At 41.6% G+C, this 13,289-nt stretch overlaps 2 protein-coding genes across 2 annotated transcripts in view; one reads left to right on the plus strand and one right to left on the minus strand.

Moving 5' to 3' along the window:
- LOC105454793 (zinc finger SWIM domain-containing protein 8) overlaps nt 1–6,334 on the minus strand; it is a 56,655-nt gene extending 50,321 nt beyond the window's left edge. The window contains exon 1 of the mRNA XM_011697675.1: nt 6,151–6,334. The gene's annotated coding sequence lies outside the window, so the exon portion shown is untranslated. The remainder of the gene's footprint in view (nt 1–6,150) is intronic.
- Nucleotides 6,335–9,382: 3,048 nt separating this feature from the next.
- LOC105454794 (double-strand break repair protein MRE11A) lies at nt 9,383–12,994 on the plus strand. Its single transcript, XM_011697676.1, has 12 exons — nt 9,383–9,834; nt 9,961–10,135; nt 10,217–10,353; nt 10,437–10,627; nt 10,700–10,898; nt 10,989–11,246; nt 11,326–11,407; nt 11,514–11,661; nt 11,741–11,904; nt 11,997–12,123; nt 12,198–12,446; nt 12,528–12,994. The coding sequence occupies exons 1-12, from the start codon at nt 9,738–9,740 to the stop codon at nt 12,585–12,587; spliced, it is 1,887 nt and encodes a 628-aa protein (XP_011695978.1). The 5' UTR covers nt 9,383–9,737; the 3' UTR covers nt 12,588–12,994.
- The last annotated feature ends 295 nt before the right edge of the window (nt 12,995–13,289 follow it).

The raw sequence follows: 13,289 nt of genomic DNA on the forward strand, positions 1-13,289 counted from the left end.
AAAAATACCGAGTAAAATATAAGCATACATCTAATCAGTAAATTTCTGTCGATAAATAATAATAGCAAGAATAATACGACAGACTTTTACAAACTAATGTATCCCCTTCAGAACAAACCGTAATATTGCTCGCATCTCTACCTGAATATTCGTGCATGGACACTTAACGACACCGACATACGTACGCATTGAAGCGACGAGGTCGGGGTGACAAGCCCCAGTTTCGTGCTCTTTCAACTAAGAACGACGACGACAAGAGCCAGCGAGCACAATTAGCTGCCTTGGAGAAAGATATACTCGCGGGGGTGTTCGGGGTGAGGGACGAGATAACTCGTGGAGAAAGGAAACGGAATAGCGGAAAAAAAGGCAGGAATAAAGGACACGAGAGATGGGAAAATAAGGTGAGAAGAAGCGCGACGACAACGGGTGCTCAAGTGAAGTCGGTGGTTTGGAAGAAAGGAGAGGAGAAGGGCAACTAAGGGGGGTGGTGGAAATAGCAAGGCGGAAGTGCACAAGGACGGCAGAAGCGAGAAGGAAGAAAACGGGCGAGGAGGGAGGAGGATTTTCCGACAAAGCCGATAAATAAAAAAGTTAGTAAGGTCGGCGTTATACATACATATAGAGGTTTTATATTATATATGTGTTTTATATTATATATATATATATATATATATATACGCGCGCGCGTTATAGCCGAGCGCGTATACTGCACTCGGCGCTAAAAACCGAGCTCGATAAGCGCCGTCAATTCATCGCGCATGCAAGGATCAATCTCGAGCTTCGCCTGTGATGTCAATGGAGAACGGATCGAGCTGTATCAGCGGCCGCCGCATATCCGACTATCCGATGTAATCGGTATATATATATGTACGGTGCAATATCAGCAGAATTGTAATCTGATAGTCCGGGGGCGAAGTTAGGTATACGTTCGTGATATTACACGAGAAATGCGGTGACTATGTTTCAATCACCGGCCACGGAATTTCGTGTACCTACAGGAGTTTCGAGCGAAGTTGTTGCAAGACAGCATACTCCACGACGCTTGTTGTAACAGCTAGTCTGCCTGGCAGGAGCCCTGTTAACGCGGGTAACATCATATATATGCTTCGTTTTACATTGTTTCGTGTCTTTTGCAAATTTACACAAATTGTTCCTCTCTCTCTCTCTCTCTCTCTCTCTCTCTCTCTCTCTCTCTCTCTCTCTGTATACTTTTTAATATTATCCATGTAAATTGCATAGCGTTAATTTAAATCCAACTTTCTGAGCTACAAAAAAAATTTGCGATCAACTTGGGATGCGGAGCCGCGCGTAACTGCGAATCCCGCCGCGCATCCCCCGGGTGGAGGTACCATAAAAATATAATAAAAATACAATTACGCGCACATTTGTGCGTGATTTCCAACGTAGGAAACGCGCAACGTCGTGAGAAATCCAGCGTGAAAACGTCACCTGCAAAAAAATGTATCGTCGATCGACACGGTTCAAGCGCGAAGTTCTGACGGCGAGGAGAGAGAGAGAGAGAGAGAGAGAGAAGCGAGAGAACGTTGAACAGGACGGTCGGAGGGTGCGAGAATATACGTGTAACGCCCGCACGCGGGAGAGCCACCCTACATGGAGAGAAGCGGAACTTACGTGCACACGTACCTAGGACCGCGCGTAGAGATACGTGCGGGCGCGCGTGATGCAAACGTCTCGCAGCTAGAAATGCGCTTCCAGCGATTCTCCCCGCGGCCCCGGGAATTTATACGCCCTACGCGGAATCCCGCAGGAGAGTCTGCGAAATTATCCATGCGCACCGGCAGCGACGCCATACGTACAACGCCGATCTATTTAATTCGCAAAATCGTAATTGCTGATGAAGCAAGATTAACGTGAGGAATCCGGCGAGCATCTCGCTCGCGAGACCTTCATCCCTGACACGATAGCAAAGAGATACACGAAGTGCGTGCATGCACGAGTCACGGATTCGCGCAAACAAAGACTTGACGGTGGAAAGATCGACTTTAGTTATACGCGCAAAATGACTTGAATGAAACACAGAAAGAACGATTTTGCTGGATTCTGAAAATAATTTTTGTTATACAATCAAAATAATTTTGTTGGAAAGTCAAAGTGATTGCTAAAATATCGAAACGTTTTATAGTAATGCTTATCGATTTTTAACATTCCAACAAATTATTTTGATGATTCAACAAAAAATTATTTTCAGATCTGTTTTTAGCAAAATTTTTAGATCTTTCAACAAAATCGTTCTTTCCGCAAATACATTGTACGCAAAGCTATGTGTGTGTAAATGTCATTAACTTAGCCTCTTTAAAGCGAGGAATTTCCTCTTATCTGCACAAGTAAATGCCGTATACTCCACTCTCCTTAAAAGTGGTATCCACTTTTAAGGCGAGGAGCAGAAAGTTTCTCGAAAGTTCTCAATATCGCGCCTTCTGTCTTTATTAAACTTCCCAGAAACCCTGTTTAATTCTTAATGAAGCTACGACCATGATTTTCCACTGACAAGAATATATACGGACAGGCGGAACAGCGCTGCAGTCGTTGTACAAAAAGTTTTTAATCGTCAACATTAACGCGTTTTGCGCAAAATATATACGCTCTACGGCAAAATATTACATTCATAAAGGAAGAAGTTTCGCATAAAGATAAAAAGAAATGAATAAACGCGCGAGTGTGCAGCAGTCCCTCGAAATGTCACGCTCGGCGCTTTTCGCGGCAGTTCGACAATTTCAGAGCTCGGGGAAATGTAGAAAAGAGAGCAGTGGAGATTTGCATTTATCCTCGAAGGGAACGTACATCGAGCGCGGTATACGCTCGTGTGAGAAAGTTAAAATTGCATTAATGCATTCAATCCACACACAAACTGCGAAAACCGTTTGCAAACTGTGCAAGGTAATTTGCATGATTGTATGTCCGCGAGTAATTCCACTTTCTATGAAAAACTAACGTATACGGTTTTGCTAAAATAAAAAAAATAAAAAAAAACTCGCGCATCTAAAATTTATTTCGCAACCGTCTCACGTGCAGCACTTTCTGGTTCGCAGCCAAAAATATTTTCGACAACATACGTACAGACATGATACTTACATTGCACAGAATTTAAATTTAAAAATTATTTCGCGAATATGTACTTAAGGCCGACAACGTAATGTTACACTGATCGAAAGTTAATCGCTTTCGTCGTTATAAATAAATTTCAAATATACGGTTGACAGTTAATTCGTTCTGACTAATCGATTTCGACCTAGAGCTTTACCTTGAACAATTCAAACAAATAACTATGCAACAGCTAGGTTCCTCCGTTTCATTGATTTATTTTCTAAACGTTTCGCGGTTCTCTCGGAGAAGAGATATTCCGCTTAATAAAACTCACCCTTAATATAAATTATTTATTTGCACGCAGAATCGAGATTACTTCTTATCGTGGCACGTGACAATCCTCATCATGCGTTCCGCGAAAGACAACGTATAGTAGCATTAAAAGACGCAGCATATACGAATGATAATTCAGGAAGCATACGGCAGTAAAATAACGTGTGTACGCATGTGTTTTCTCTTTATCAGGCCGCAACAATGACGCACGTAGCGCAACGAATCTCCCGCTGAAATAATCACTCATACCGTACCAGCGAACGCTCGTCTATTCATCGCGGTCGCGCCGGTCGCGACTTATACTGTGTAACGCCGCATGCGCTCGCGACCGCAGGTTTACTCGCGTGTTAACCCCGTCCCTCCTCAAGGAAGCCTCTAATACTGACGACATTCCAAGTTCCGTTAGCTTCCATTTATATGTACTTACTTCAATTCTACGTTATCTTTGAAAATGAGAAGAAAGCCGGAGGGTATAACTCTGAGCCAAAGAAAGGAAAAAGAGGAAGATACAAACTCTTGCTGTTCCACCACGATTCACTCTGTCAGAACGATCACGAAGAGCGGACCATTGTAAATTCAACCACGGGCTTCGTCGTGCATTAATCTAATTGAAATCCAAACGACGGTATTACACGCGTGACCGATATCTCAAGAAGGTCTATGAGATACGGTAATGCGATAGTAATATCGGGATTTTCGCTAAAACCATGGCTAATGTAGTTGCTACTGAACGGTAACACACGTGTCGACAACAAGACTGTATACTTTAATCATTTTCACACAGAGACCAGTGCAATTGTTATAATTTTGTATAGAAATAATTTTTTTATCCACATATATTAGAGCAAGTAATCAATTTTATATACTCTCTAAATTTTCTAGAGTGAATCTCACTCCAAAAGAGTGAAATCTCACTCCAAAAGAGCGAAAATACTGTCACTCGGCCACTTGAGTGGCAGTATTTTCACTCCTTAGAGTGAAATTTTACTCCAAAAAATTTAGAGAGTAGAGTACGATGGTATAAAATTATAAATAATTTTCTATTGAGTACCCGTCTAATTTTCTGGAGTAATATCAGAGACTAAAACAAAGTTATGTAACTATATACATATAACTATAGTTTTCATGTAATACGTTGTTCTTTGTTATGTATAATATGATTTGCGTATTCATATAATTTTGTACACATTAAATTCGTGTAAATTTGTAACCAGAAGTAATAAATCACCTAAAAAGGTATATGAATACAAATATACAACAGGTATATACGCTCGCTTTCTATCGCGACGCGTACAACCGTTGCAATGAGAAAGTGGATTCGAATACTTTCACTGCCAACGTGTCGATCTTATTGCATTGATCCATTCGTAAACGAATGAACTTGATATGCACGAAAGTGTTTGTAATGAGAAAGATTCGCGAAGTTACGCGAGAGAGAGACCGGAGGACTATAGAGAGTTTATCTCCGCAGATATAACGTCGTGAATAAAATTTCCCGATATCTAAATCCGGTTCCGAGCTCATTCCGCGACGACGCACCTCGCATCCATCAGGATTATATTCCCGCCCGTCAATGCGAGATCGTGCAACGAAATCTCGATGCAGAATCGGGTGACTGCGCGCTCCAACGAGAGCGAGCAATAGCTTTCGTTTACTCTCTCTCTCTTTCTCTTTCTCTCTCGCGCACTCTTTCTCGTTTCGATTTTGGTCTTATTCTCGGCCTTGATCGTTCCAGCATGGAGTGAGTACCGAGGAGAAAGAGAAAACAGGAGTCAATCGCGGTTACGAGAAGAGAAGACGAAATCTCACTTCCTTTCCCTGGTCGAAGTACCATGGGGTGTTCTATAGATCCGTACGTATATATCGACAGTGTCAACAAAAAGCATTACAAGTAGATTTTTAGGCACTCATCACTTGCCTTTAAAAGTGAAAAAAATAATGTATTCCGATAATCTTAATTAATAAAAATTATTTAAAAACTGTGTAATTTCATTTTGACCTTTGTTTCAAAAATATGGTAAACTTCTCGCGATGATTTATCCTACCCGCCTCTACCACCGAATGTTTTTAGCTTGGAATTTATTTTAAATTTTGTCGATCGGACTATTCTGCACACTTAATCATCAAATCGCACAAATAATAAATTCGGCTATGTATTTCTTAGATATTCAAATTAAAAACATGTTGAAAAAGAAGATATAAACATGATTTTTGTAGGCCGTCTAAGTGCTATTTGTTTCCATTTGAGGCTATCGCTTTCGACATAAATGTATCTTCATTTGAAACTTCTTTTGCATTTCTCTTACGTTTGTTTAAAAGAGATCATATATTTTTCTTCGACATAATTAAAATAATTACATTATAATTTTACTGTAGATACCAAAAATAGATTTCCAATAATTGAAATTGTTACAAGATGAATTAGAAGCATAAACCAAATTAAAAACTAATTTCAATCTAATCTCAATTACGTATAAGGATGGCAATTTAGCAATTAAACGGTCAACATACAAATTGTAAGAAGAAAATCTGTATCTAAGGTTTATATTATGAATGATTTCGAAAGTAAAAAAACCAAGTTTGTATTATTTAGGGAAATTGAAAGAGCATGAGATTCATAATTTAACATAATTAGACTAATCTTATCGTCAAGAAACCGAGCTGTTATGCTGTTTTAATCTCAGAAACTTTAACAACCGTTTCTTCAAAATTGCTGAAACGTTGGATACAGACATTTTCCAGTACGATGGAAAAGACGAAAGAGCTGCTTACCCTCGCAGGACTTCTTGGACAACCCAAACGTTGGCGGAAGTCGTCTCCATCCTCGCCAGTTGTTACAAAGCGACTCGGGTTCGCTGCTGAAGCTACATAAGGAATCTTCCTCGAAGCGGTCGGAATCGTCGAAAGAAAAGCGATCATTTTCCTCCCATTCAATTATGTGTCCAGGTCCACCAGCGGCCTCATCTGCGACGATCCCGGGTTCAGCGGCGGCTCCTGCAGCTGCCCCCGCGTTTCTCGAACCTCCGCCACCACCACCACCACCGCCGCCGCCGCTTCCGCCACCGCCGCCGCCGCCGCCGCCACCGCCGCCGCCGCCACCGCCAGCGGTACCACTGTTACCACTACCGCCAGTTCTGCCGCCGGTTCGACCGCCACCGCCGCCGCCGCCGCCACCGCTGCCGGAGGACCGAGCCAGGTTGCCCGCCAGTTTTAATTGCCGTGCGAATCAGCACACGCGAAACTACGAGCGCGTCCTCGACGGTTACCTGCCACCGTGGTCGCCACGCCGAATCCCGCCTGGATGATCGCGTAGCAGCGTAGACTCCAGCACCGCGTTCCGGAAGACCTGCATCCGAGAGAAAAAGCCACGTTTAGTACCAGTCTCTTACTGCGACTCTCTCCGTTATCAATAATTCGCACAGTCACTCACACATACACGCGCAACGTTCCCCAAAACTAAACATGAAGATCGTTGAAGGAGAACATTCAATGCCCCCTTCGAGTTCCATCGTGAATCGATAATTATTTCTATTTCTGGAAATAATTCCATTTGTATAACACGGCTATTATTTTCCCAAGTGATTTCCCCCACGGAAATGTGTCTCTTGATGCTACCGAATGAGTTTGAAAAACGTTGCTCTAATATCAGATTAGATCTCGTTTCTACCTTTTTCCCCATCGCGATTATCTTTTTCTCATAAATTATGAGTAAAATCGAAACAAAGGAGTAAGAAAGGAGAGTCGATTACAACATACTTCATATATATTTTTAACAATGAAAATATATGTGAAGTACAAATACATATAAAATATATTGTTAGAACAAAATAAAATTTATGTTCACGAAGCATTACGAATAATTGAAAATACACTCTCGAGTGAGAGAATTCCAAAGCAATTTTTAATCACGAAGCTCAAGTACTTGGAACGGATGATAGATTCATTTTTCGGAGCGACCCCATCTGATCGAAGGTCGGAACGCGAAAGGCCAACGATGTTGATGATCGTCCGTTATATTTGGCCAAAATAAGGTCATGGAAATCAACAAGTCGAAAGTAATAATTTTGAGTTCTCGCGAAGCTCGGCTATTCGCGCAACGGACGGTCGGCTTGTTTTCTCGAAGCGTTTCCATCTAAGCGAAGTTCAGAGCACGAAAGGTCAACGATGTCCATTATATTTGACCGAAATACAGGCGGGGGGAAATAAGGTCACGGAAATCAACAAGTCGAAAGTAATTTTTAATCTTCCCGAAGATTCCTCGAGAGCTCGCGCCAACGGACGGTCGGTTATTGTTTTCACGGAGCCGATTCCTTCTGGACGAGCGCGAAAAGCTAGCAACGGCCGTACGTTACGCCCGGTACGAGATAATACTAGCCGGGACAACGTCTCGAATGTAAGGAAATCAACAAGTTTTTCGCAAAACCTACGCCATCGTCTCTCTCGCGCGCGCGTATGAGAAACACGCGCGCCGCATGAACGCCGCCGCCGCCGCCGCCGGAGCTTCGTCTCGCGGGCCCGGAGTAAAACAGGGAACAGCTGATTCGCGTCACCTCACAGAGACGCGGTATTGATTTTTCAACCCGCGACACGCGGGGCGCCTCGTCTCGTCGCGTGGAAATTTATAGCACGCTCGTCTCGCCGCGAATCGCCACGAATCGCGAAGGAGCGAGCGCCTGCGGAGGAGACGCCGCCGCTGCCGCCGCCGTCGATCGCGCGCTCTCGTCCGCTCGTATAGTCGAGCGTGAGTCAAGCGATGAGTCGTTGGACTAGGTTAAGGCGATTGACGTACGTACGTCCGCGATCGGGCGCGAGGGAGACGCGCGAGAGGAATCGCGCGTATGCACATCGGCAATGTAGCCATGAACCGCGAGGGACCTTGGCCAGGGTCAACAGACCCCGCGTCAAGAACGTACAACGACCCCGATCCCATGCACGACACAGCAACCCCTCCTGCCCCCTCTCTGACGCACGCTCGCTCATTCTCTCTCTTTCTTTCTTACACCTACAAACCCAGCCAAAATTCTCGGGGCTACTCGCCGCACACACGAATACACGTATTCGTGGGATGTGAATCGGACACGTATTCGCGCGCACGCATACGCGCACACGCGCGGACACGCGAGCGAATGCGCGAGCGCGAGACCCGCAAACACTCCCGTGTATAGCTTCGTCTTCTGCACCTACCTCCAACCCCGCGCGAAATCTGCGTCCGGAGGTCCGGAATGTCGAAGCGCTCTCGTCGTGGCAACCCCTCACGTAATCTTGCGCCCGGTAGTCCACCAGAGTAGTAAAACGTCGCGACGCTAACGGGGCATCGTCGAGCGGACCGTGCGTGACCAGCGTGAGTGTGACGCGAGCGGCGGTAGTACACAAACGCGCGTGCTGCACGCGCACACACGCACGACGGCGCACTCGGCGCAGAGCAGGACAGCTGAGCCGTCAAGGCGCCCCATCGATGTTTCCTCTCGTCGTGCGGGCTAAAGGGACGTCGCCGAGAGCGCGCGCGCGCGCTCCGGCGTGCGCGCACACGCACGCACACGCACGCACGTACTTGCTTACTCTCCTCCCCCCCTCCCGCTGCAAACTACACGCGCGCACACACAACACACACACGCACACACCCTCACACGCGCACGCACCCCGCACGCGCGCGCGCGAAGAATCGAATCGTCCCCCGTGATTTTCGCGACTCCGCACGTCGCGTCACGCACAGGCCGCCTCGCGCCCGCGTCCCGGTGACCGCCGCCGACCGTTACCGCGACAGCCGTCAACGAGCCGAGTCCGAGAAAACTCGGGACTGGCCTACCCCCATCGACGACAACAACAAATATGGCGCTATGGCGGACCACCTCCTGCGCGCTCCCTGCTGCGAGTGCGACTGCCGATGGATCGTCAGATGGCGCAGCGCGCACCTCTCTCCCACTCTTCTACGTCGCTCGGCCATCCTCGGCCGTCTTCGTTTCCGGGTTCGTAGAGTGGCGCGAATTTACGGTTGCGTCGGATCATCTGTTAAGCTTTGCCTTGTTCGAAATAAATAATTTTTTGTTTAAAATTTTATTAATCTTTAGTCCGATGTTGCTCTCTTTGCATCAAAACTAGATAGCATTAGAGAAAGAGAAAGAGTGAGATAGAGCACTCGAGTGCAGAAAGTGCAAGGGAAACAAACAGACCAATGGGTGTCCTGGTGGGTCCGATCTTTACATTTTTGCTACCACAGTTCGTGCATTTGCATTCGCGCCTTTTCAATTGTCAGTTATTTCTGTATAATCTCTTTGGTTATTTCACATGTTAACCGCTATGTGTAAAGTAACATTAGAATATTAATTATCACGTGTTATTTGATACAACAAGCACGAAAAATGTCGGAATCCTCCAGCACACACGATCCGGAGGATACTATCAATATCTTAGTAGCTACGGATATTCATCTTGGTTTCGATTACAATAAAAAGAGAGGTTTGTTTTCACGACAGTATTTTTCAACAAGACTGCTGTAAATAGAGAAAAAAGAGACGTGAGATGGCATGCGTATAAAATTGAAGATCAGTATTCCCAATTAATATAATTTATTTCGCTCGACAGGTGGACAAGTCTCGAATGAGAGTTTCGTAACGTTCGAAGAAATACTGAAGTATGGCAAAGAAAACGAGGTAGATTTCATTCTGCTGGGCGGTGATCTGTTTCACGACACTAAGCCAACGCAAACTGCGTTACTCAAGTGTGTAGAATTACTGCGGAAATATTGTTTGGGCACTAGGTAAGTTTATATTTAGATTGACATTAGATTATGTAAGCGATATTTTTATCGAGAACTTGAGCGGCTTTATTGTATTTTTAGAGAATGCAAGCTAGAGTTCTTGAGTGATTCAGAACAGGTGTTCCGACACTGCGCACAGAAACATGTCAATTATGAAGATCCAAATTTGAATGTCTCGATGCCGATATTTACTATCCATGGAAATCACGATGATCCAAGTATGTAATCTTTTTTTTTCCTTTGGATTCCAACTTTTCTTTTTCCTCTAACTGTGAATTATATTCTATTTGTTGTCTGTTAGGTTTTGGTACTGTCGGATCAATAGATATACTGTCAGCTACTGGACTTGTGAATTACTTTGGAAAATGGACAGATCTGAATCGCATAGTTGTATCTCCTATAATTTTGAAGAAACGTAATACCCATGTTGCGCTTTATGGTATGAGTTACATTAACGACCAAAGGTTATCGAGATTGTATAGGGATGATAAGGTACATTTATTTGATGCATATTTCTTTTATCTGTGATTACGGAATAATAATTAGTACAACTTTTGAAAATAGGTGGATTTGTTACGTCCAAAGGACATGGATACTTTCAATATATTTGTTTTACATCAGAATCGTGCCAGACATACCAATTATGCTCACATTCCGGATGATAAACTGCATAAATTCCTTAATTTAGTTATTTGGGGTCATGAACATGAATGTCGTATTACCCCTGAACCTAATTCAGGTGGATATTATATATCTCAGCCAGGTAAAACTATACATTTTTCTTTATGACATAACAATGTGAATATTATTTAAGAATTTATTTTTTTGAATACTTTTGTTGGACTGATTTTAGGAAGCTCCATTGTTACTTCTTTATGCGAAAGTGAATCGAAACCTAAGCACGTGGGTCTCCTTAAAATAAATAAAAGTAATTTCAAAATGAAAAATTTAAAATTGAAAAGCGTCCGACCCTATGTTTTTGATAACATGATTATCAAAGATCATGACATTAAAGTAAGAGGTTACGTCTCATTAGCAGATTCTATTAGTAACTATGTAGATCAATATATCGAAAATGAGCTCATGCCTAGAGTTGCTACACAACTCACAGGTACGTCAATCACTTTAATTTTACTATATATTTCTTGAATGACATTTTCATTTCATATGTAAAATCAAATTCATTTTAGAATATCCTGATCAACCAATCCAGCCTTTAATTCGATTAAGAATATTTTATGATGATGACAGTGAACAATTTGATACAATAAGGTTCGAAAATGCTACATTATTCTAATATTATTGTAATAATTCTAAATTATACATATATTTTACTTTTTATTTAACCCAACCTCAAAGAAAAAAAAAATGCTTTTAGTTTGGCGCAAAAGTACTGTGATGAAGTTGCTAATCCAATGGACATGATTATATTTCGTAAAAGGAGGCTCCTAGAGAAAGGAAAACGTGGTATTCATGATGAAATTGATGATGATATGGATGATATTACAGAATTATTCCAGGGAGATGTAAGCACATAGTTTTCTTTATTAAATTGATTTTATTTTATATTATTTTTAACGTTGTCTGAACTTTTTCTTTTTGTAGTTAGGAGAGGATTGGACTAGCACGGTGCAAGGAGGAATTAAAAAGTATTTTGATAAGGAAGAGAATAAAGACAAGTTAACAGTCTTGACTGTAACAGCAATGAATGAAGCCTTAAATCGATTTGTTGATAGAAGCGAGATAGACGCCTTTAACACTATCGTAAGGTAATTAGTGTAATTATTTTCTCGAATACGTCAAATGGTCGAGAATTACATTTCGCATCTTATCTAAATCGTTCTATGGTTTTATTTGTTAGATATCAAATGAAAAAAACCATTGAATATGTACGAGAGCAAAATACTGAAACATCAGAAGATATTCGTGAAGAAATTAAGAATTTCCACAACAAAAGGCTTTCAGAAGAAGAGGAGGATCAGAATAATGTAATGATATAACTAGTATATGACATTTATTTATATATGTATATAATATTTTTACCAATATACATTTTTTGCAGGTTGTGGACGTATTAAATAGGTCGCCGCAAAAGGGCGGTTCGAGAGCTCTGAAGCAAACTTGCTTGCCGATAAGCAATCTCGATGCAACAATTGACAGTAGTGACAGTGATGAAGATTTAAGTTCAACATCGGCTAAAACTAGAGGAAGAGGTAGAGGTTCTAGAGGCGGTCGAGGATCCAGAGGACCTAGAGGAAGTCGTGGTAGAGGAAGAGCTAATGAAACAAATGATTCCATTGCGAAAACGCAGGTATGAGCGATAGTCTAAAAATATTTGTCACTAAAATATGTTAATTTAAGTATTTAATGAGTACCATCTATTTTCAAACAGAATTCCAGAAGTGCGCAGTCGAAGAGAGCTCAGGCAATTATTATAAGTGATTCCGATTGATTATTAAATATTTGAGAAGCTATACATACATAAGAGCAAACATTGTATAATATGTAAGAACATATTATTTTGTATAAGTACATTGTTTAAGTGGTCACAGCCATCAACATTTCTACGTGCAAAAAATATGCACATCGAACTATCATAGCCATGGATGTTTCCAGCGGAAATAACCATGATTTTTTTATTTTATTTCGTTCGTTATATATATTATTTGGTTTTATTCCGTGGTACATATATCCATAGAATGTAATTGAGTTTTTTTTATTAGTTTTTTTTATAAAAATAAAGGCTAAAAATTACAATAGTTATATATATATATATATTATAAGAATTTAAACCTAAAAAGATGATTTGTAATCACGATTTACTGAAGGATATTTAAATAAAATTTGCCTTGAGACATATTTAGTCGTAAGTTATTCTCGCAATTCAATAATCGATTCTTGAGAATGGACGAATTCGTATCTATTAATAGTTTTTAAATTATAAATCTAAATAAAGTATTTAATTGCAAGCAATTGCGTATTGCTTTAAATGTAATACAAAGGTATTTTTTATAAAAACGCTCATGTGAAAAGTCGGATTTGTGATTTAAAATTTTTTAACACATTTCAAAAGAATTAAGATTTATATAATTATTTCTATTCCCGGATGTGATGATACTACAGATGATCTTTTTGTATTGCATATTGATCCTAT

Source organism: Wasmannia auropunctata, unplaced genomic scaffold (assembly GCF_000956235.1).
Source record: "Wasmannia auropunctata unplaced genomic scaffold, wasmannia.A_1.0 LD335975.1, whole genome shotgun sequence".
NCBI lineage: Eukaryota > Metazoa > Arthropoda > Insecta > Hymenoptera > Formicidae > Wasmannia > Wasmannia auropunctata.